General features: G+C 53.7%; 6 protein-coding genes across 6 annotated transcripts; 3 read left to right on the top strand and 3 right to left on the bottom strand.

Annotated features, from left to right (window-relative positions):
• Positions 1–497: 497 nt before the first annotated feature.
• On the top strand, positions 498–3,925 carry BJ171DRAFT_268953 (uncharacterized protein). The gene is made up of 12 exons (XM_053106794.1): positions 498–773; positions 1,002–1,121; positions 1,259–1,342; positions 1,424–1,562; positions 1,663–1,833; positions 1,948–2,012; positions 2,153–2,323; positions 2,466–2,549; positions 2,643–2,745; positions 3,050–3,089; positions 3,167–3,517; positions 3,706–3,925. The coding sequence occupies exons 1-12, from the start codon at positions 645–647 to the stop codon at positions 3,791–3,793; spliced, it is 1,545 nt and encodes a 514-aa protein (XP_052962317.1). The 5' UTR covers positions 498–644; the 3' UTR covers positions 3,794–3,925.
• Positions 3,926–4,243: 318 nt separating this feature from the next.
• Positions 4,244–6,832, bottom strand: BJ171DRAFT_268970 (uncharacterized protein). Its single transcript, XM_053106795.1, has 9 exons — positions 6,712–6,832; positions 6,260–6,389; positions 5,976–6,078; positions 5,706–5,836; positions 5,445–5,584; positions 5,094–5,300; positions 4,859–4,947; positions 4,580–4,738; positions 4,244–4,487 (listed from the first exon to the last, which is right to left on the bottom strand). The coding sequence occupies exons 1-9, from the start codon at positions 6,736–6,738 to the stop codon at positions 4,445–4,447; spliced, it is 1,029 nt and encodes a 342-aa protein (XP_052962316.1). The 5' UTR covers positions 6,739–6,832; the 3' UTR covers positions 4,244–4,444.
• A 1,970-nt stretch (positions 6,833–8,802) lies between these two features.
• Positions 8,803–11,818, bottom strand: BJ171DRAFT_528134 (uncharacterized protein). Its single transcript, XM_053112686.1, has 9 exons — positions 11,518–11,818; positions 11,200–11,377; positions 10,989–11,034; positions 10,768–10,838; positions 10,537–10,675; positions 10,241–10,388; positions 9,623–10,144; positions 9,370–9,490; positions 8,803–9,085 (listed from the first exon to the last, which is right to left on the bottom strand). The coding sequence occupies exons 1-9, from the start codon at positions 11,768–11,770 to the stop codon at positions 8,968–8,970; spliced, it is 1,596 nt and encodes a 531-aa protein (XP_052962315.1). The 5' UTR covers positions 11,771–11,818; the 3' UTR covers positions 8,803–8,967.
• A 149-nt stretch (positions 11,819–11,967) lies between these two features.
• On the bottom strand, positions 11,968–14,460 carry BJ171DRAFT_268853 (uncharacterized protein). Its single transcript, XM_053106793.1, has 7 exons — positions 14,007–14,460; positions 13,803–13,925; positions 13,589–13,705; positions 13,341–13,473; positions 12,988–13,135; positions 12,423–12,911; positions 11,968–12,352 (listed from the first exon to the last, which is right to left on the bottom strand). Exons 1-7 carry the CDS (start codon positions 14,327–14,329, stop codon positions 12,231–12,233), a joined length of 1,455 nt encoding a protein of 484 aa, XP_052962314.1. The 5' UTR covers positions 14,330–14,460; the 3' UTR covers positions 11,968–12,230.
• On the top strand, positions 14,407–16,305 carry BJ171DRAFT_268755 (Fcf1-domain-containing protein). The gene is made up of 7 exons (XM_053106792.1): positions 14,407–14,490; positions 14,617–14,684; positions 14,773–14,838; positions 15,029–15,177; positions 15,307–15,379; positions 15,477–15,684; positions 15,859–16,305. Exons 1-7 carry the CDS (start codon positions 14,488–14,490, stop codon positions 15,868–15,870), a joined length of 579 nt encoding a protein of 192 aa, XP_052962313.1. The 5' UTR covers positions 14,407–14,487; the 3' UTR covers positions 15,871–16,305.
• A 644-nt stretch (positions 16,306–16,949) lies between these two features.
• On the top strand, positions 16,950–21,181 carry BJ171DRAFT_587483 (uncharacterized protein; the record flags this gene model as incomplete). Its single annotated transcript, XM_053114427.1, has 10 exons — positions 16,950–17,213; positions 17,363–17,478; positions 17,593–17,718; positions 17,845–18,707; positions 18,781–18,980; positions 19,149–19,388; positions 19,725–19,763; positions 19,869–20,174; positions 20,269–20,715; positions 20,828–21,181. The coding sequence occupies 10 exons, from the start codon at positions 16,950–16,952 to the stop codon at positions 21,179–21,181; spliced, it is 2,955 nt and encodes a 984-aa protein (XP_052962312.1).
• Between the last annotated feature and the right edge of the window lie 616 nt (positions 21,182–21,797).

The following is a 21,797-nucleotide window of genomic DNA, read 5'->3' as shown; positions in this document are numbered from 1 at the left end:
ATGCTTCCCAAACCAACGAAACCAACGAGATTGCCAGCCAGGACGGGAAACAATCTCACGGCCTGCTCACCGGGGCTTACAGTCAGTCAGCGGGTTTCAGACATCTGATGCCAGAGAGTGACCGCCCGTTTCTTTCTGGATTGACTGAATAGAGTCATGCACCTCACCATTTACCCCACTATTCACTTCACATGTACCCACTATGTGCTTCACATGTACCCACTATGTGCTTCACATGTACCCACTATGCGCTTCACCATGCATCTCGGCTCAGCCATGCATCTTGGCCATGCATCTCGCCCGGCCCTGAGTGCCCGTACCGTTGCGCTCTCCCCATGCTCCCACGTCCGTGTCTCGCTTGGATATCGCCCCTGTCTGCGGCTTCCACCTGGCGCATCCAATCACCGCCCGACACCATTGTCTCGGCCCAGGCCAAATCATTGGTTACACCAGCGACACAACCTTCCTCGTGACCTCCGATGACTCTGTCCTGATCACGATAAAGCCGCCCGCTCGCCCTGCCCAGAGAGCTGCTCCGTCACCTTGGACACTCCTGTTCTGGCTCCTGGGTTGCCAAACGCCCCATCTCCTCGAGAGCCGCTCGTCTCTGAACCGCTCACACTCGCTGCCGCTTGTCTTCCAGAATGAAGTCGTCGTGGCTGCTGTCTCTTGCCTCATCCTCCATCGTCCTGGCCTTGAAGGTCCTTGCCAAGGAGCCAACGGCCTCATCTACCGCCCATGTGCTTGACGACCAAGGTCTCACGTACTGCACCGTGAGTATCCCAAACCCAAACCGAGCGCTCGACAGGCGGGAGCGCATGCCCTGGACCGACATGTACCAATTTCGATGGCGCTGGCCCTGCGCATGCCGTTGATGTCCGCCCGCAATCGTTGCCATCCGCCGAGACTCATCTATGTACCATCCGCTATCTATACCGGCAATCCATGTGCCTAACTTCTGTCCTTTTTCCTCTGCTCTCGTTCTCTGTCCTCTGCCACAGCCCCAGGGCATCATCGGAGACGTTGCAACCTGCGATTTCAAATCCGTCGAGAACGTCAATCGCGAGCTCGCACCCCTGATCAGCCGACTCGTTTCCACAACATATTTCCGATATTACAAGGTTGCAGACAGCCTCTGTCGATCCGTCTCGCTTTGCATGGGGCGAGCCAGTGGATCTGCTAGACTCTCCGCTGCTGCCACACCTGCAATGTTTCCTCGTATCCGTGGCCTGTACTGACAAACCAAGTACATCGATAGGTCAACCTCGAACGACAGTGCCCATTCTGGGACGACGAGCTCAAGTGCACTCAGCCTGACTGTGCTGTGGAAGAGGCCGATGAGGTTTGTTGTCTCTTGCTGGCTTTTCCGCTGGCTTTGTTGTTCTGCCATCGGTATTGATGCATCTTGCCTCGGCAACACCAGGAGGAGCTCCCTGATGAGTGGAAGACCTCGTCGCTCTCAGGAGTGGACTTCACCATCGGCGGCGCTGGGTTCTCAAGTTTCTCGAAGTGTACCTTTGGAGAAGATGACTTTTGCCTTGTTGAAGATGAGCTCTCGCCAGGTTTGTATGGGAGTGGGGTTGCCCTCTGGGCGTGAGCAAAGTTATTCCTGTCAAGCCGGGCTAACTCAAACTTGTATGAATTGAATCGATGCTCCTTCAGACGGCACCTACGTTGATCTCCGTAAAAACCCCGAGCGGTTCACCGGCTACAGTGGCGATTCGGCAACTCGAATATGGCGGTCGATCTACAGCGAGAACTGCTTCCATACCGAAGCTCATGGGCTGGACAACCAGTGTCTCGAGAAGCGTGTCTTCCATCGCCTGGTTTCAGGTGCGCTCGCTTGGCCGCATCCCCTCACGTTAGAAGCGAACGCTGCCCTCGGGTCTGCCTCTCGCGCTTCTCCCCTCATATCTCATCAGCGCGGCTGTATCGTGCGTCCCACAGGCCTGCATGCCTCCATCTCCACGCACATCTGTATCGAGCATCTGGATCGCAAAACCGGCGAATGGGTGAGTGTACCAGCCCAATGTCGATGTCGGCGCTTTGGGCATGTCCGTCGTGGCGTTTCTAGGCGGCTGTATTTGCTGCCGTTTTGGCGAGCTTGGCAAGATGAGCCTCGTACTAAATTTATACATGCTATTGAATATAGGGACCGAATCTCAAATGCTTCATGTATCGCGTCGGAGACTTTCCTGAGCGTCTCAAGAACATGTACTACACCTATGCCGTTGTACTCAGGGCCATTGCCAAGTTGTCTCCCCACCTCGGCGACTATAATTTTTGTGCTGGAGGCGACAAAAACTCTGGAAAGCTAACCGAGGTAGATCCAGCACCAGCTTTCTGCCCGATCTCTTGCCAACAAACATCGGTGGCCAACAGTGCGCCGCTTTGCGATTTAGCCTCGTTGTCACGCCGGCGGCGCATTCAAACTCATGCTCCACGACATGCGATTTTGTCTTCAGGGTATTCTGACGGACATTGTCAAGATCACCGCACGGGACCCGTCCACATTCGATGAAACTCAACTTTTTGTTGATTCGCAAGAGGTAGCTGCTACAATGCCCTTAGTACCGTCGCCGATGCAGGTGCCCTGCAGATCTATGATCCTCACCAGGTGTCCTCTGTGCCGCAACTGACAGTATTTGAAGCTGGAATTCAAGCAAAAGTTTCGAAATATCACTCAAATCATGGACTGTGTGTCGTGCCAAAAATGTCGCCTGTGGGGAAAGCTGCAAACATCAGGCAGGTTGACTCCCACGTCGCTCGAATATGATGCCACGGACAGGAGACGGCGCGATATGACTGTGCATTTTTGCATGATAACCTCCCTCAAAATGCAACACGCGCAGTTCCGACAGAGGGTGCTGCAAAATGACCGATGTCGGAACGAAGCGTGCGTGAGCATCCCCCGCTGGCGCTAACTCTTATCTGCTAATCGTTGTTATCCCCGATACTCTGCGGCTTTATGTCTATGGCGGCGACATCTGCTCCCTATCTGAACTGTGATCGATGGGATCTTGCCGTCACTCATCGCCAACATGCACAGGTCTCGCAGCTGCACTTAAGATCCTCTTTTCAGTCCAAGAGTAAGACATTGTTGTTGCGACTCGAGCGACCTTACATATCATACGACATCATGCTGACTCGTCGATTTGCCTCTTAGTATTTCGGGCTATACACTACGCCGCAGCGAGCTGGTTGCTCTATTCAATGCCTTCCATCGGCTGTCGGAGAGTTTGGAAGCGGTAGAATCGTTTAGGAAGCTCTATCACGAGTCGTTTCCAACAGAGCGCGTAACTGCCTCGGCCTCCAGGAGCGTTGAAGCCGTTCCAAGCGAAACGCCTATCCACGAGCCTGTTGCCCTTGACAGGGACGACAACGGCAGTGCTGCAGCCGAGAGCAGCGCTCCATCTCTATTTTCGTTCGAGAGCATCATGGACTCCCAGTCTCCGTGGGGACTCTTTATTGGAGCCGTGATCTTTATCTTTGGTCTGGCTCGGATTCTCCTGCAGACGTAAGTTGCATCCCCCTGGAGCCACCCTTTCGCGCGCCTGGGTGATTGTGAAGGATAGATTCCGGGCTCGTTTGTGCACCCTCGATTCATTCCGCTGAAGAGCGACAGCTTCGGCGTGACCAAGAACGCCCACAGTCTCTGCCTTTGGGTCGGTACGTATCCTGACGCGATTTACCATCCTCCAAAAGCTTGAAGAAAGAGATCCAAACCGATGTTTCAAAGAAGTCGCAGAAGAAGCACCAGGCCAAGTCAAAGCGAAAGATCCGCCATGCCTGATCTCTGCCACAACTCTATGACCTCGGCGGCTTGGGGAGGGATTGAGCTCGGGACAATCAAACAGTTTGTGGCGGAGTTGCTATCCTCGAACCCTGGCGTCAAAAGTTTACAGACAGTGCCACATAATGTCGTTCGGGTGGGCGATGAAATGTCTGTTCTTTCTCGAATGCGACTTTGCAAACGAGACGGGTGACTCTGCTTCCAAGGAGACCGAGGACCACTCTTCCTCAGGGCCTTGAATACACACATGGTTCGTCACGCAGTCAAAGCAGACCAAGGCGCGCACACCAAGTCATTGCCGATCGAGGCCTACCATCCATGTCGAGTCGTGCCCCCTCTCTTGATATCGAGAGGCTGCATCTGGCACGGAGCGGTCTGAACCACTCAAAGCTGTGGAGTATTGGCGTCAGCGCCCGACGGACCATGATACTGTTGTTCTGATCGATCGCGGCCAGACGAAATCGACCGTGCACGGTGTATTCGAGCCACATGTCAGTGTCAAGAGTCCGATTGCGGCAAGGACGGGACTCAATTGAACAGCCGCCTCCGCGCGGCCAGCAGGTCCGGACGATGCGAGTCGTGGCTGCTGCCGGGGGAGTCGCCGTCAGCGGTGCCCCTTCTCTTTCTGCGCTGACTGCACCATGTTTGGTGCTATCTTTTCCGCTTGAAATGAATCAATGAGGCCCGCAGGAATCTGCAAGTGTAGGCCGTTAGTATCCGAGAGCCGATGCAACAGGTCTATCGTGCACATGGCAAGCAAAATGCGAGGTTGTCCACAAAGCGTACCCATCAATGTCTCCATCGAGCACGCCTTGGACATTAGATTGTTCGTAGCCACTTCGGAGATCCTTGACCATTTGATAGGGCTGGAGGACATATGTGCGGATCTGCGAGCCCCATCCGTTTTCAGGCAGGGCATCTCGCAGCTCGGCGCGGGCACTCGCTCTGACACCATGTAATAGCGGCGTTTTATATCAGATACAGCTTGGTCTCGCGACCAAGAGGAGGGAAGCAAACACCCGCACTGGCGCCAAGATATAGGCATGCTCCCGAAGCGATACATACTCTTCAGCAAGTTTCCGCTGGTAGAGCTTGGCCTTGAGCATCTCGATGGCCATTGCACGGTTCTGATGCTGGGATCGCTCGTTTTGGCACTGATGGATAGGAGAGCGGCAACGGTGTGGGGGTGAGCCGGCGTAGTGATCGATGCTGCCCCCGGCGGAGTGAATCCGATAGGATGGCACCGACAGACGGTGGTCCAGATTGCGCAAACGGAGATGCAGAAAAAGCGAGGACTCACGTTGATGATGATCCCGGTGGGAATGTGGGTCAGTCTCACGGCGCTGTCTGTCGTGTTGACATGCTGACCACCGGCGCCCTGCGACCTCATCGTTTCGATCTTGATATCCCCCGGCGGGATATCGATAGAGCCGGTGCTTCCGTCCTCGGCGGACTGATGGGCAGGGAAAACCTGGACGGAAATAAACGAAGTGTGTCGCTTGTTGCCCTGTTTCCATCCATTGTATGTTGGTATCTGAAGCAATCTATCGCCGCACCATGCCACAAGCCCGATGCCACCAAGTTCAGGTTTGCTCGGCCGGTTGCTGGCCCCCACAGCCCCAAGATGCATGAGCGAGAGCTGGACACTTACATCGCCAAACGGAGAGATCCGCACAAATCTGTGCACGCCACCCTCGTACTTGCACCAACCATAGGCGTTTTCGCCTGCGATGCTGATGGTGGTATTTTTGAATCCGGCAATGTCGCCCTTCATTTCGTCGACGACCTTGGCTGTGAACAGCCAATGGGGTGAGAACAGAACATTGTCCAGTAAGTGAACCGGAGCCAAAGTCTCGCCAGATGGGCCGCAAACATTCGCTAATGACGCATCTGCTATATCGCCCGAGCTTACCAGTGTATCCGGCCGATTGCGCCCATCGGGTGTACATTCTTGTTATCATTGCTACCCAGTCGCAGGACTCTGTCCCGCCAGAGCCGGCACGAAGCTCAACAAAGCAGCCATTTTTGTCTGCTGGATCGGCCCTGGAGACAGAGAATTGGAATGGACGCTGAGCCGGCCGACTCTCCAATTCGGCAAATGTCGCAGTCGGTGCAGCCGCCGGCGTCTGACTCGATCTGCTGCAATCGATCTGCTGCAATCGATCGCATGGATGTAACGTACATCAAAAGACGGAGAGAGTACGATTCCATCGAGGTGTGTAGATTCGCTAAATCAGCAAGAACCTCATCCATCAGCGTCCAGTCCGACTCCTGAAGGGCCAGTTCTATATACAATTTTGTCAAGCAGAGTCATATCCAGGACGAATTAGATTGCTCACGAGATCGACGGTGTTCCTCGATCCCATTTGGGTACCGAGCCTCTCAAGCGGCGGAAATATACTGCTGTGGATGAGTGCATCACAGCTAGGTTGCGTCGAAACAAGCACGGCATGGCCGAGGAGCTACCTTTCAGTTCAAGACACTCCACAAACTTTTGTGCGAATGAATCGTGCTCGGCCAGGTCATCCGTCAGCCTCGAGAGCTCCTTCTGCAATTGAATAGCCCTCTGTGCATCTTCATCCCACAGCGTCTCGGACTGTTGAGCAAATATACGAGGCCATCGGATGGGTCAGCGCAGATCATGGCAACGTATGAGACACGGTCGATCGCAATCGCCGTTGGTGCGCCAGCCAAGTCTTCCGATCGTGATGCCCACCTTGACTGCCTCCGATATTTCGGCGAAGCGGATTCGCATTGTCGACCAGTCCTTCTGGCTGTCTATGAGCTCCTGAACTAACTTGATCTGGTCCAGCTGACTCGAGACGCTGGCGAGCAATTCTTTGGTGTTGCGATGTGCCAACGAATACGGCCTGCACCGACCAATCAACGGCACAGCCGACCTTGGAGGAAAACAGTACCTCTCGTGTCGCCCAAGTGTCGGCCATGGAAAAGATATTGGCGCAACCAGGCGCCTGGCCACGGATCGCAGGGCGGCGGCCATCGAGCAGGCGAGAGATGGTGCTGGGGCGGATCGGCGGCTTGCCTCAAGACACTATGAAAAAAATTCTTGTTAAAAAAATGAGCGAGAACGAAAAAACGCGCTCTCGGAGCCACCTCGGTCGGCGAGAAGAGCAGTCTCTGGCGAGAGACCCCCGAGGGAAGGCGAGAAGCCTCTCGCCGTCACACACACTTTGCACACACACACACACACACACACACACACACACACACACACACACACACACACTTTGCAAGGGAGTCAAACACCTCCCATCGACCATCCCAAGAGGGATGGCAACCCCGAAGTGGACTACCCAGAATATGGGCGACCCGGCATCCACTGTCGAAATGCACAAGAAACAGTGCGAGATACTTACAGTCTATCCAGAAAGAAACGGGACAGTCACTTTCTGGCTTCTGAAGCCCACTGACTGACTTGTAGGCCCAGCGGGTAGGCCATGGCATTGCACTCCTGTCTTCGTTGGCAATCGCTTTGTTTTGGTTGGTTTGGGAAGCACAGTCTTGAATACACCCGGCCGATCTCCTGTGGCGATGATCGACTGGCATACCGAGATCATGTTCCTTGAGGCATTGATGTCTCGATCCCACAGCGTATGGCAGCTTGCACAGCTCCGGACAAAGTGTGGTTTCTCGATATCAAGATGCTCGACCTTCTCAAGTCGCTTGGCTTCCCGACAATGTGAGCACACCTGGGATGTGTTGAACTCGTTCACCGAGCACACATGGATCTTGGAGACGGATCGGTCTGGTGGGCCTCTCTGGTGGTGGTGGAACTGCTCGAAATACTTGGCGAACCTGAGTCTCCTGGGACTGGAGGCATATCCCTTCCCCTGCTTCCAGGAGGCATTCCCAAAGGCAATCGCCACTTCGGTCTCCGGTGGTGCCTGGTCGATGACTTGCTTGCACATCTCGTGGACAGTGCGCTGTCGCTTGCCGTGGAGATCGAGTCGCTTGAATCGCCGTCGCCGGGTCAGGCTGAAGTACAGCTGTTTCTCCAGCATGTCTCCATCGAACCCATGGCGAATGTATCGCAAGAAAGAAGACACTCCAGGGATCTTGGGACTTGGTGTGGTGCTCATCCATTGCTGCAGACCAAGGATCTTGTGGGTGCTCTGGATCCACTTGGTCGCCTGGGTGGTGTCTTTCTCTTGCGGGGAGCCATCTGGCGAGAAAATAGCGACGATGGCTGGTTCTGCCCTTGGGGAAGAAAAACTCTCCTCAAATCCAGCGCATTTTTGGGCAGGGAGTGATGCTGTTCACAGTGGCGCCCTTGATTCAGATCCAGAAACGCATCGCTCGCTCAATCAGTCGTGGGAAGACATCTTGTCAAGGTGAGTCTTGCCTGATAGCCAAACGATCATGTCATCTCGCTGACACACAGCCACGCTTGACTAGGTTTCCAACCAGAGAGATTCAGACGGTGGTGGTTCTTGTCCGCAATCGGAGTGGAGCTTCCAACAATGATACAATTGGTCATTCCTCCACACCAGTCGCCCACCACCACCGTCAATTGGCTCAAGACGATACCAAATGCCGTCAACCCACAGTGGATTCATTCCAACTTTTGCTGCTCCCACAAAGCAATGCGACGGCAGGATCGTCGATGGGCAAGGTGAGGCAGTCATGTCCATCGCGAGACCCGATTTGATGCATATTTATCTTGTCAAAAATAAGCAGATTGCATCGCTACCCGGCGGCTGCCGGCTGACATGGGTCGCGAGGTGCTTTTCGGCCCCACGTTCGAGTTTACAGCGTTTTCCAAGATGAAATGGGACACCCCGTTTTGAGCCATGACAGTGGTTTTTTCTGTGACCTGAATACATCTGCCCACTCATTGCAATCATGGTCAAGCACAGCACCCTCGATTTCCGCATCGCTGCATTGCGATGCTACTCGCTGCTCCGCAGCTTGCGTAAGGTCGCCACCATCTTCAGTGTGTCCAAAAGCACCATTCACCGCCGGCACTCCGAGACCAGTGCAGCGACCCACAGGCATGGGCTGTGCATCCAGCCCTCGGAGGCAGCGGTTTGCTCGGTACTTTGAGCAGTGCAGATCGAATGTGGAGACGGGGAGCGACCGGTGGCTTTTACTCGGAGGTGATCTGTTGAATTGCATGTGTCTCCATTGGACATAAGTCCTCACATACTACATGTTCAAGGGAGCGGGTGTGGTGTCCCGATTTTTTTCTGAATAGATTGTAGGCACTCTTTGATGGAAACTGGCAATAGGTGAGTGATCCTCATATGGCCACGACAGTCGTGGTCGAAACAGCTGATGGCACCGATACAGGACGATTGAAGCAGGACGATTGAAGCAGGATGGTTGGAGCAGGATGGTTGAGACGGTGATCACGCCCGTCAAGTCGATCCGGTGAACAATAGGAGTACAATGGCGTCAGCATAGAGGACACCATGGATCTGTCTAATCCCTTCCCCGCGACGCTGCTATACAATGCTCTCGCGCTTGACGTTGATGACTATATATGATGCACCAGCGCCCTGGGATTCCAGTATCAGTCTCACAATCCCCAGTGACTGCGATCCAGCAACGCCTACCATTCAGTAAACGTGCCCGACGACATCGAGATGTTGAAGAACGTCCCATTGCTTTTGTGTTGTCTGCCGCGCACTTCGCAGTAACGATCGCCCTTGATCGGATAAAATAGCCGCGGACCGTCTATGCGGCGAACAAAGACTTGTCAATGCAATGACCCTAGTCGCAGAGCGTCGGGTCGCGCTTCGGAGGATGATGGGCTGATGCTAGACATCGCTGCAACAGCAATGAGGCCTTGATAAACATGCGACGCACCTGTCGTCAATTCGTAAACAGGATCACCCAACGCAGCTGATGGAGAGCGCTCCCGCAGCCGCTGCAACAGATAGTTCTCCAAGTCGGCAAAGTCATCGCTCTGTACCGCAAGGAAGCTTCTTGCCTCTCTCGTATGCGGAAAATGAGCCGAAAGATCGGTCTGGGGAGCCTTGAATGAGATCCGGCGGGCACCTTGTTCACATGCCGAGACAAGAGTCGTCCGGAAGTACTCCAGCGTAATGCTACTGGCATGAACGGGGTTGGTGGGCGAAAAAATCTCGGTCCGGCCGGGCTTACGTGATCCCAGGATGCGAAAGTTTCTGTTTCGACTGTAGACGGAGCAGTCGACAAACAGGCCATTGATGCCAAGAGATTCGTCTAAAAACAGACTGCGGACATATTCGGGGTCCACCTCCGCTAGTGTATCAATGGCGATAGGTGAGCTGGCAACGTAGCTTGGGTATTGGTCGATGGAAAATGCCTTGAGATAAAGTCGCTGCCGGAGATCTCGAACAAACGCCCCTTATCAAGACACAAATGCCCAAGAAGAGCGTCAGTTCGATTGCTGTCCAAAGAGAACGAAGCAATGGATCGCATTGATTTTATACCCGTACCCACCAACATGCAGGCTACTCTCGAAGCACACTCCTCGAATATTGATAATCAAATGTCGCGAGAACTTGACGGCAGAGGTTGAGTCCAGATCGACAACGGTACAGTCCGCAGCGGGGATGTCGAACAACTTGGTCAGGTGGGTGATAACTATCTGGGGAGCAGGCGACCATGAATCGAAACAAATGTGCAAATGCAGGCGGAAGTGAGTGGCGATCGCTGCCGGCACCGCATGTCGCCCAGACCTTCAATCGAACAGCATCCACGGCTCGCCATCCCGCGGGATTGCCCCGGACTCATACATGCCGAAACCGCTCCATGATGTCTTGGGTATTGACGGTCTGGTGTTTTGACTTGTCAAACTCGAGATCAAAGTAGAGTTTGCATGGCCGATCATGGCGAATGACCTCATGAAAGCAGCGCTCGCTTGGCTTGAAGGCTCTATACCGAAATCGAGAGTAAACAAGAGTCGATCAGCAAGCAGAGTCGCAGCATGAGGGCCTCAAGCGCGCTGGAGCTGAAGAAATACCCACAGATATGTTGGCCAAAAGTCATCCAATGACGCCGGGAAGTAGTAGCGAGGACCTGTGTGTGGCTGGGATAGCTTCGTGGCCAGAGACCAGGGACGGGGCGTTGTTGGTATGAATCGGGCGACGGATGCTCCAAGTCATGGCAAACTTTGAAAGGACGGTGATGCCACGAGTCGATCGAGCAGTCATCATCGATCGCATCCTATCATGCCTTTCGATCGTACCTCATATGCAAACAGAAACGGCAGCTCGGGCCGCAGATCTTGCAGACTGGTGTGATTAGAAGCATTTACAGATTGGGATGACGAAGGCTCCAAGACCAACCCAGGGACCTCGCACGATGGGTCATGTACGCTCCGGCAGCGGATGGAATTCGAGCGGAATGATGCTTGTGCAGTGCGGCGGCGGAGTCATAGAGATGTACCGAGCCCATACCGCAGGGCCGGCGCCTGTTTTGTGAAGACGATGCGCTGGAGTGGGTAGCTGTAGACGGCGTGAGGCGTGATGTGGCCGGTTGCATGAGACTCGTGAGATCTTTGGTCTTTCCGGCTGGGCGAGCGATCGGGGGCCGAGGTGTTCATCTGCCGGCTATAGCGAAGACAAGGCCCTAAGGCTGGTGAGCCGTTGGTAGCGGGCGGGATGGAACATGTCAGCGGTAGCGTACGGCGGCAGAGGCTGCCGCAGAGACGGCGGATCATCGGGAACAGGATCCGAGTTCGGGTTCGATCAAGGAGGAAGATGCAGGACGAATACCAAGGCAGCGCAAACGGAGCGCAAACGGGGCCTCGAGCGCGGGAGAAACCACCACCAAGAAAACCCTTCGCCCACGCTGTCGGCGGGACTCTGGGCTGCCGGAGACGATGCATGTGCTGGAGACGATGCATGCGATGGGCGCAGCGTATGCAATGCATACGATGCATACAACAGACTGGCTCGGGCATGGCACGGTTTCAGGGCGGCGGTGATGGTCCTCTGCTCCGACCGGGATGTCTTGCAGTGTGGACATGCACTTGAACGGAATATCGACTCAGCCAACAAAGGCGTCGCCGAGACGATGAACGGCCAGAGGAGACGGTGATATGTATTTCTCGAATCAGCTGCCTGTTTTCGGGCTGCTCTCTTTGGATTCATGATCGGCAGGTCTGGTTGTGTGAGGTATAAAGAGCGACTCTGGAATACTGGCGATGATTTCATCATATTCGTCGGGCTGATTGTCGCTCTCGTCGTCGAGATCGGGCCTGACGGTGTCGAGGGCAAATGGCACCAGTGATAACGGGATAGTTTGCTCGGCCGAGCGGAAGCGGCGACAATCAACATCGTAGCATCTGTAGGTGGATGTGCAATGGCATACCACCAATCAAATCATATCAAATCATATCAAATCAGTTGGCCCTTCGAATTGTTCATAACAGCGCGGTTCCTGGAGCAGCTGGGTTATGGCCGAGATATTCACCAATCGCATGACATTACCTTTGGGTAAATGTACCATTGTTGAGGCTGGCGACGTAGTAAACGCCATTGCTTTTGTGCTGCCGTCCGATGTTGAAGCAAAATCGATCGTTACCAATGGCATAGACGAGAGATTTGCCTGGAAAATAGTTGTCAGTATGGTGCCGTTTGCCGTGTCCTCTGGGCTGTATCGGAAGCAGGACGCTTACTTTCGGGGAAATATGTGGCCGATCGAAAACAGGCCCTCGGATTCCGGCTTTGGATCGACCTCAAAACATATTCATCGATTTGAGGAAATGGCGATGGCTGCGAGGATGTCGTTTGCGCTGCGTCATTGCTGCGCCCCGAAAGCGGCCCTGGGAAACGGAGCACCGGACTTTCGCCAAACGAGAGGAGTCGCAGGTCATCGTCATACTCCACTGCACACACAAGACTTTCTTTGAAGAACTTGAAGGTCTCGTTTTCGATCCGTTGATCCAGTGCAGGCTTGTCTGCTCGCAAGAGAGGCGATGATTTGCCAATTTTGGATGAATATATGATGCGAAAGTTGCGATTTTTGCTGTACACACTCTCATCGATGAATACCGCCCGGCCGCTCGATGGATGTTTGACGATGAGCTCAGCAAACTTGACGCTAGTTTCGCCATTTCCTTGGCTGTATTCATGGATCCGAGATATGAGATACGAAACGAACCGACCTGTGCCGTTTTGAAATTAGAGACCAGTACACTGGTAGAACACATGGTGGAGCGAAGAGGCCATACAACAACATACCGACATGGCCATTGTCTTGAAAGACGGCCCCGGGGAGGTTGACGATGATGTGGCGGGAAAACTTTGATGTTGTCGTTGACGACAAATCCACAATATGTTCTGGGCGGCATCGGATCCCAAACTTGTTGAGCAGCTCGTCGAGTAGAAGCTAGCAATTGTTTCGAAGCCTCAGTTTCAGTTCGCCAAAGCAGTTCGTGCCCGGGACAGCCACCAATCAATCGACCCTGCGGCTGGGATCAACATGCCGCGGGCCCTGCTGGATAGAGCGTCGATCCGAACATCGGCAGCCGTCAGCCCACACACTTGGAATCGGGCACATCCCACCGCTGCCAGCGCGGAATTGTAGTGCAGACCTGGATGAAGGTGGCCATGACCCGCTCATGGTCGAGATTGGGATTGTCCTGGGTCATGAATTCGAGATCAAAGTAGAGCTTGCATGGCATTCCTTCTTTGATAACCTCGTAGTAGTGGCGCTGGTCGAGTGTGCTGATCGGTGTTTGGAGCTGACTCAGAAGCTGCAGGCCATTTCCAGGCGGTCATCTGCCAAAGGCCCCGGCCTCTGGTTGCGCTCACGGCAGGGCGCCCTCTGTTGGCTACTCACAGATAATGCTCCCAAAAATGCGGGTACGTGGTGGCGAGGAACTTTCGCTTGCCCGGATTGGAAATATCTGTCTCGAAGGAGAATACGTGGACTGGATTGGAGCACGTCCTCTGATACCTAGGATGTTGGCCAACAGCCCGCAGCATGGGTGAGTTTTGCCAAGTAGAGAGGCAGAGGCTTCCGATGCTGCTGTCCGCCAGTTCGGAGTACTTACTCAAAAGCCAATTCCTGTTTCTTGAAAAGCATCAAGGTGCTTTGCCTCGGCGAGTGTGGCGTGCCAACGACTTTCAAGGTCTTGAGAACCTGGGCCCATCGCTTGGCATGGGTTTCCTCGTGTCTGGATGGTTGCAAACGGCGGTGTGAATCGATTGAGCCGATCGACAATAGAGGAAGCGCCAACAGGATGACGATATCTGACCTGCTGCTCACGCGACTGGAGCCGTAGAAGCTGGCTGGAGGAGCTGGTGCCCGGTGTAAGAGCCCGAGGTTGCAGGTCAGCAAGCGATTGGGGAGGGCAGTTTGGCACCAAGAAACAATCGCAGGCAATTGGTCATCACGCGCACCGGGAGTGCTTGCGAGACGCTTTGAGAGCTGTGCATCTGGGCTCTGAAGGTCTTCCCGCCCAGAAGACGACGACCTCTTTCGAGCGCCGCCATCCATCTCGGGTGTGTTGGGCAGCCGGCGCGAGTGCAATGCAAGGCTGTCGGGCCTGGCGGTGAGCCGGGAGACGGCGAGAGCCATGCATGTTTGTGTCACGCACACAGCGACACGTGACGGAGGCTGCGCTGCGCGGGCCGCCAAAAAGAAAAATCCCGTCCGGCCGCCACAAGCACCGACACCAGCTCCGAACCTGATCCAACGACCGACACCGAGCGCCGCACGTCCAGCGATACGCCATCATGGTATGGCTCTGCAGAGGGGGGGGGCCTGCTTTGCGAAACAGTGCACGAGCACCTTGAGCGAGTCCCTGTTTCTTCCGAGAGAGCTGCTTGCCGGGCTCTCATTTATTGCAACTCGTTTGGCGGCAGGGCAAAGCCAAGAAGACCAGAAAGTTTGCCGAAGTCAAGCGGATGCTCAACCCGAAAGACACCAGGCTGTAGGCAGCTGCATTCGACATATGCACTATGTTGTTCGATGTATCCGATAGTGGAAAGACTAAGCGTCCAAACCATCTGGTCTCTCAGAAAAGCCAACAAGAAGAATGAGGAGCAGGCTCAGAAGCAGCCAGAAACCGAGCTCGTTCGGCACATGTGTGTTGATGACGTTCCGCCTTAGCACTCCTACACATCGGTCCAGCAATCGATCGCTTGAACTTTATCTCACATGCTCGCCGAAAATGCTGCTCTGTCTCGCCTGGACTGTGCATCGCACTGTTTCCACCACGAGTTATCCTCACCTTCTGCTCTCATCTATTGCAACCGCCCCATGACCCGTCCTCAGCCCGCAAGTGGCATCTTCGCTGTTTTTCAAGTACAATGCTGCGTTGGGTCCGCCATACCATGTCCTGGTCGACACCAACTTTATCAACTTTTCCATTCAGAACAAACTCGAGCTGGTCAAGGCCATGATGGACTGCCTCTATGCCAAATGTGAGCAGTGCGGCGATCAAAGTGGCATCTGAGCCGATGAAATCTCGAGTGGCAGACCACCTCGCCTCTTATTGCAAGCTATTTGCTCGGACTGACACGTTGCATCCGGCGCCCGCCACAACTCGACAGGCATTCCCTGTGTCACGGACTGTGTGATTGCCGAACTCGAGAAGCTCGGCGTCAAATATCGGATCGCTCTGAAGTAAGCATCTGGATAGCTGCCTTATATGAGCTCGGCTGCTTCCAGGTCTCATACCTCTGCTAACATTGCACGCGCAACTGCATGGGATTGTGGATAGGGTTGCGAGAGATCCTCGATTTGAGCGACTCCCGTGCACACACAATGGCACCTATGCGGACGACTGCATCGTCAATCGAGTGATGCAACACAAGTGCTACATTGTCGCTACTTGCGATAAAGATTTGAAGAGACGGATACGGAAAATCCCCGGCATTCCGATCATGTATATCGCGAGCCGCAAATATGCCATCGAGCGGCTCCCTGAGGTACGCCCTGCCCTATCACGCCTCTCGTTAGCCTGGCAGCCCTGTGGGGCTGTCGACGGCGGTGTCGACCTATCCTGAGGATCCGATGCTCCGTTTAGCACCCGATACCATCCTTCTTGCAGCGTCCTGCCTCGGTCTGGCGTATGAATTGATTTTTCCGTGTTTGCTCTCCAGGCCCCGATTTGAATCAAAATTGAATCGTAAGAGCGTATACAGACGCCTTCCAATCGAGCGATGCACCCATTCTTGTTGAAAGCAGACCTGCACCCAAATCGGACTTGCGCTGTAGGTCGCATGATCACGACCTGCCGAATGACCGTCTGTCCTCGTGCGCGATCCTGGGAGTGACATCGCGAATACATCCAGCCGATGCCCACGGGCGATGATTGACTGCCACACCGGGATCATGTTCAAGACGACAGTGAGATTGGGTGCGGAGTGTAGTGGGTATATCAGATCGTCGGGACAGATCCGTAAATTGATCATGTGGGTAATCCCGCCACCAACAGAAAATAGAGCAGGGGCGCTAAGTACGAGATGCTCTGTTATTACAGTCTATCCAGAAAGAAACGGGACAGTTCCTTCCTGGCTTCGGATGTCTGAAGCCCGCTGACTGACTGTAGGTCCAGCGGGCAGGCCGTGAGATTGTTTCCCGTCCTGGTTGGCAATCTCTTTGTTTTGATTGGTTTGGGAAGCACAGTCTTGAATACACCCGGTCGATCTCCTGTGGCGATGATCGACTGGCAGTATTGAAAATGCCCAGTCGATCTCCCGTGGCGATTATCTGTGTCGATGGTTGGCCGGCGTTGATGTTACGCTGCAGGAGCGCAATGCATGCTTTCGATCGCCGGGAGAGCTCCGTGGGCTCACGATATCAGAGGAGTCGAGCGATTCGGGTCGCTTGGCCTCCCATGATGGACACATTGCTTGTTCATGGTGGAAGTGTATCGAGGACCCAGAAAACGGCAACCCTCCCTCAATACACAGTGTCCCGTTTCACTGATTGTGCTGTATATACCGGAATATACCTTGCATGGCTCTCCAAACGATACACGGCTCGAAGACGTGCTCAATAGACTGGGGGTGGGCTGCTCGTGTGCCTCGAGTCCATCGGCATGTCATGTGCCCGTGGCCTGTCTGTCCATGCTTGAAATCTCCGCTCGTTGCAAGGGGCGAAGCCATTTTCCGATCGGCCTGGCCTGCCCAACAGCTCTGGCTTCACCACCGACACAACCCACAACAGCACACCCCGCACCGAGACGCAGATGGGTGTCCAAGGTCTTTGGAGCCTACTGGAAACGGCACACAAACCCGTCCGCCTGGAGACCCTGGCCGGCAAGCGTCTTGCTATCGACGCCAGCATCTGGCTCTATCAATTTCTCAAGGCAATGCGGGATAAGGATGGCAATTCCCTCAATGGAGCGCACATCGTTGGCTTCTTCAGACGCATCTGCAAACTTTTGTTCTACGGCATCAAGCCCGTCTTTGTATTTGATGGGGCCGCCCCGACCCTCAAGCGAGTGACCATTGTAAGATCGCTGGATGACGGCCGCCCCGATCTTGCGTGCGAAGTCGACATGGCTTTCGAAGCGAACAACGCCGTATTTTGACTGGCCTGCCGGCTTTCCTGGAGTTGAATGAACGCCACTGATCCTGTGTGAGTTGCTTTTCTGCCCAGTCCAACAGAAGACGACGGAAGGCGGACTCGGCAGCCTCTCTCAAGAAGACAGCGGAGCGGCTACTTGAAGCACGGCTGATGCTTCACAGCCTCTCGGGTTCCGACGAAACTCGAGAGTAAGTCCAAGCTTTTATCGCCCCTCGATCTGGCGGGCAGTGCGACTATAAGGAGGCGCTGGGTTAAACTTGCTTACTTATGGTTATGTCCACCGGCTCTAATGTCACGGCCAGAGTCATTGCTGCCGAAGCAGATGGAGCGGTGCCGTTCGGCGATCAGTTGCGTTCGCTCATCGGACAGCCAAGCAAACGAAAGAGGGACATGTTTGAGCTCGCTTCCGGAACGGGCAATGCCCAAAGGTATTATCGATCAAAGTGACACCTCTGTTATCGGCCGATAGCTGGAGCCAGCAATTGAAGGATGTGCCGGCCACAGCCCCGATGTGACTGAGGACTGATCAGAGCCCGCAATTTGGACGGTTGCAGCATGCCAGAGCTTGATCCTCGGATATCCACCGAGCAGGACCTCCGCAAGTTTATCAGCTCACACTCGACCGACCTCGATCTGACCTCCGTGGATATCGATGCACAGTCTTTCAAGCTCCTGCCCGTTGAGCTTCAGTACGAAGTTATTTTGGACCAGAAGACAAAGTCCCGCCAGGCCAATTTCGAAAGGCTGAGTGAGATGGAAAGCGCTTCAAGAAACTCGCTTGATTTTTCAAAGCTTCAGATCCGAAACTTGGTCCATCGGAACAGACTCACTGAGAAGCTGAGCGATTTTTCGCGGACAGCTGGCGTGGTGCAGATTTCAAGACAAACTCGCAACAAGAGGCAGAAGAAAGAGATACAGCATCGGATCGCTGCCGAACGTGGGCGCGAGTACGTCCTCGTCAAGGATGAGGCCGAGTCGTCGAAGGGCGGCTGGACGATGAAGGCTCTTGAGCCACAGAAAGTCGTTCTTGTCAAGAGCACCAAGGAGATTGTCGTCCTTGATGATACGGATGATCAAATGCACGTCAACTCGGAGCCGACGCTGTCCAAAACGGAACATGGACAAATGGATAGCCGCCACATGGCGAGTCCAATCTCCATCCACGATGAGACCGACAGCGCCGCCGGAGCCGATGGTGACTCTGACACAGGCCGGAAGGATAGAACCAGAAGTATCTCGGACCGCATGAGCGCCATCAAAGGCGACGTCAGCATCGAAAGCGATACTGAGGAAGACGAAGACGATGATTTTGTCGAGGTTGAAATAGGTGGGGGCTCAGACCACCGACCACCTCAAGGCGAGCCTGATGCCGCTGGAGATAACATGGGAACAGCTGTGCATCACGATGATGCTGAAGGTAGGACATGATCGAGCTCCTGGTATGGCGAGTTGAAAGGGAGTCTAATCACCTGAAAATTGCATACCTTAAGGGCGCGAGTATCGACCCGCAACACTACTCGAAATGGATGAGGATGAGGATGAGCTTCAAACAGATCCATCAAGTTTCCTCCGGTACTGGCAGGGACTTGCTCCGCCAGAGTTTGTTAAGGAATTTGCCGATAGCGATCTGAAGATGGAGCATGCGTTGTTCAAACACACACTGCAAGATGGAATGGATGAGCTAGCTTTGGTGAACAAGTCATTGGGGAAACTGGCTCAAACGGATGTGAATCACGAAAGGGCAGTAGCCTTGCTATTCTGGAAAAATTATTTAGCGTCCGTGGTTGAATGGAAAGTTCACTCAGATTTCAGCACCAAATCAGCTGCGCACCATTTGATGGATCGGCCATCAACACAGAATTCCACGCCCCATGGCAAACCCAGTGTCGAACCAGCCGCCTTATATGCGGACTCAGGAGACGACGAGTGTATGATCCAGGCCTACGATCCAGCACCAGGTTTGGCTGTGGTCACCGACTCACATCAATCGGTCAAATCGACCATGATCATCTCATTCAGCGATGATAGCGATGACGATGATGGCGATATACGGGCAACCAGCGGTGATATACCAATATCAAGGACAAAGCAAAACTCGGTTTGTGGCCTTGCTTCGGCGCCAAGCAGCACACGACCTCTGGCTCTCAAGGAAAGTCAAACCACAGCAAATATAATTGCACATGCGCACGATGGGCAATCAAGCAAAAGCCACGGAGCGGAAACCTCTCTCGAAGATATAGTTCGCTGGCCCATGTTGGCGGAAGCCGTCGACCACCGCCATTTTAATGAGAGCGGGACTCAAGATGCTGACCTTGCGGAGCAAACAAGATTCATTCATGAAGCCAACATTGTTCCGACAATGTTCTCCCCAATATCTTCCCACAAACGCGGAGAAGGAGCCCTCACGGCCTTTCCCGGAACGAAATGCATACAGATGGACCAAGATGACCAGAGAAACCCCAATGACACCGCGGTAAGCACCCCAAGCGCATCAATATATGAACGACAGCGGAATCTAGTCAATTCTAATACATGGCTCCCGCGACAATCATTCGCCGCTCACATATTTTGACTGAAGGCAACTTGGTCGACCCACGACCCAGAAGCTGGGAGCCGAAAATTGGGAGTTGACGTCGAGGCGATCGAAGCAGAGAGGGCCGCTGCCCACGCCGACCTGGAAGCTGATGAAGAGGAGCGTGCGGCTTCTGCTTCCTTGGAGATGGAAAGTAACGAATTTGCCCGGTTTTTCGCGGAATTGAGCAACAGAAGCGTCAACGATGTTCAAAGTGAGCTCCAGTATGAAATCAACTCACTGAGCATGAAGAAGCAGAAAGATGAACGCGATGCCCACGAAGTCAGCTCCGATATGGTCAATGAAACAAAGGTATCGGCGCGAGTAAATCTGGAATCAATTTATACGAGGGCTCAATCGGTTGCAATCGGTCATTGACGATTCCTAATTTTGATTTCCATTCCAGGAACTTCTGACACTATTTGGCATCCCATTTATCGTGGCGCCAATGGAAGCTGAGGCTCAGTGTGCGTTTTTACTGCAAGAATCACTGGTTGATGGCATTGTGACCGATGACTCGGACGTATTCTTGTTTGGAGGAACGAGAGTCTACAGAAATATGTTCAACCAGAAGAAATTTGTCGAGTTCTACGAATTGGAATCAATCAACGAGACGATGAAGTTGGATCGCCTCAAGTTGATATTTCTTGCGTTCTTACTTGGAAGCGATTACACCGATGGAGTACATGGTATTGGAATCGTCCGAGCCATGGAGATCCTGGAAGAGTGGGTTGGGGCATCAATCGAGTCGGCCGAGCAAGGCATCAAGGGACTGCAAGAGTTTAGAGATTGGTGGAAACTTGTCAGACACGGCGAAAAGCCAAACACAGCTTCGCCTGTGCGACGAAAATTGGTGAGAAATTCACAATCCACATCGCCAAGTTTGAGCGATGCGCCATCTAGTTTGCAGTCAAATGAAGCGACTCGGCTGATGAAACTAATGCTGGATATCGGGCTGATAACAGTTGCCAATAGCGAGAAAGAGTGCAATTCCTGATGGATTTCCAGACCCAGCCATTTTAGACGGATACCTTCATCCGGTCGTGGACACGGAGACTCAAGCATTTCAGTGGGGCTTTCCGCAAATTGACGCCTTGGAAGACTATTTGGGGGACCGGGTTGGCTGGGGCCCCAAGCAAATCAAGGACGTCCTGATTCCGGTGATCAGGGAAATGAGCAAGAAAGCACATAGCCAGCAGACGACCCTACAGGCGTTTTTCAAGCCGATCGGAGATGGAAAACACTCCAGCCAACGCATCCAGAGCGTTGTCGAGAAATGGAAGCGCCGAGATGCCGGGCGAAAACGAGACGACAAATGACGGATATAGGGATTCTGGGACGGCAACGTACAAGGGGGAATTTGGGCCGGGTTCAAATCATTCTGCAGTTTGAATACAAATGGAAATGCTTTCAATGCCCCCCACACAATCGCCATCAAGGCGATCGAAACGGCCCGCGAATTGGGTCGTCAACCAAGAACAAGACGGTGGCGTGTGCAGAATCCCCTGTGAGCGGATCCGCGTGATGATCTCGAAAGAATTACCGACTGCGAATCGATCCATCAGTGTCGTCGGAGTTGTGTGGGTGGTAAGGTCTGCTTGGATGATTCAAACGGAATGAGAGGACTCGAAACAGATCCAGAAGTTGTCTGGTAACGAATAGACAGGCAGGACGAAGCTTGTGCGTGGTGATGGGCATCATAATCACGAAGTAACTCGAATATGTGCCAGCAAACAACCTGGCGAGACAAAAGCGCTGGTTTACACCACGTCCATCGACTGTCGCTTCATTGCGATTGCTATTCTAGTAGATAGTACTAATACAGCTGTGAAACGTTCCCAATGAATTGTGAGTGATTTGAAGCGACGTTGTAGGGTGAATCAATGAATGGTTTGTGAATCAAAAGCCAAGGTCAATAAATTGCGAGAGATGGAC

Source organism: Polychytrium aggregatum (genome assembly GCF_025602895.1).
Source record: "Polychytrium aggregatum strain JEL109 chromosome Unknown BJ171scaffold_65, whole genome shotgun sequence".
Classification (NCBI taxonomy): domain Eukaryota; kingdom Fungi; phylum Chytridiomycota; class Chytridiomycetes; order Polychytriales; genus Polychytrium; species Polychytrium aggregatum.
The sequence above is the reverse complement of the archived record's forward strand: the minus strand, read 5'-3'. Positions and strand labels throughout refer to the sequence as shown.

What these genes read in the sequence shown, in the direction of transcription:
- BJ171DRAFT_268953 (XM_053106794.1), top strand. Translation starts at nt 645, where the DNA reads ATGAAGTCGTCGTGGCTGCTGTCTCTTGCCTCATCCTCCATCGTCCTG. An exon ending in AAGGTCTCACGTACTGCACC is followed by an intron (nt 774 to 1,001) that starts GTGAGTATCCCA and finishes CCTCTGCCACAG; the next exon opens with CCCCAGGGCATCATCGGAGA. An exon ending in GGGAAAGCTGCAAACATCAG is followed by an intron (nt 2,746 to 3,049) that starts GCAGGTTGACTC and finishes CAACATGCACAG; the next exon opens with GTCTCGCAGCTGCACTTAAG.
- BJ171DRAFT_268755 (XM_053106792.1), top strand. An exon ending in AACCCGAAAGACACCAGGCT is followed by an intron (nt 14,685 to 14,772) that starts GTAGGCAGCTGC and finishes CTGGTCTCTCAG; the next exon opens with AAAAGCCAACAAGAAGAATG. An exon ending in GGACTGCCTCTATGCCAAAT is followed by an intron (nt 15,178 to 15,306) that starts GTGAGCAGTGCG and finishes ACAACTCGACAG; the next exon opens with GCATTCCCTGTGTCACGGAC.
- BJ171DRAFT_528134 (XM_053112686.1), bottom strand. Translation starts at nt 11,770, where the DNA reads ATGTCCACACTGCAAGACATCCCGGTCGGAGCAGAGGACCATCACCGC. An exon ending in AAACAGGCGCCGGCCCTGCG is followed by an intron (nt 11,035 to 11,199) that starts GTATGGGCTCGG and finishes TAATCACACCAG; the next exon opens with TCTGCAAGATCTGCGGCCCG. An exon ending in TCATGGAGCGGTTTCGGCAT is followed by an intron (nt 10,389 to 10,536) that starts GTATGAGTCCGG and finishes CCTGCTCCCCAG; the next exon opens with ATAGTTATCACCCACCTGAC.
- BJ171DRAFT_268853 (XM_053106793.1), bottom strand. Translation starts at nt 14,329, where the DNA reads ATGGCTCTCGCCGTCTCCCGGCTCACCGCCAGGCCCGACAGCCTTGCA. An exon ending in CATTTTTGGGAGCATTATCT is followed by an intron (nt 13,474 to 13,588) that starts GTGAGTAGCCAA and finishes AACACCGATCAG; the next exon opens with CACACTCGACCAGCGCCACT. An exon ending in TCAAGACAATGGCCATGTCG is followed by an intron (nt 12,912 to 12,987) that starts GTATGTTGTTGT and finishes AAAACGGCACAG; the next exon opens with GTCGGTTCGTTTCGTATCTC.
- BJ171DRAFT_268970 (XM_053106795.1), bottom strand. Translation starts at nt 6,738, where the DNA reads ATGGCCGACACTTGGGCGACACGAGAG. An exon ending in GCAATCGGCCGGATACACTG is followed by an intron (nt 5,585 to 5,705) that starts GTAAGCTCGGGC and finishes GGCTGTTCACAG; the next exon opens with CCAAGGTCGTCGACGAAATG. An exon ending in CAGCGGAAACTTGCTGAAGA is followed by an intron (nt 4,739 to 4,858) that starts GTATGTATCGCT and finishes ACATGGTGTCAG; the next exon opens with AGCGAGTGCCCGCGCCGAGC.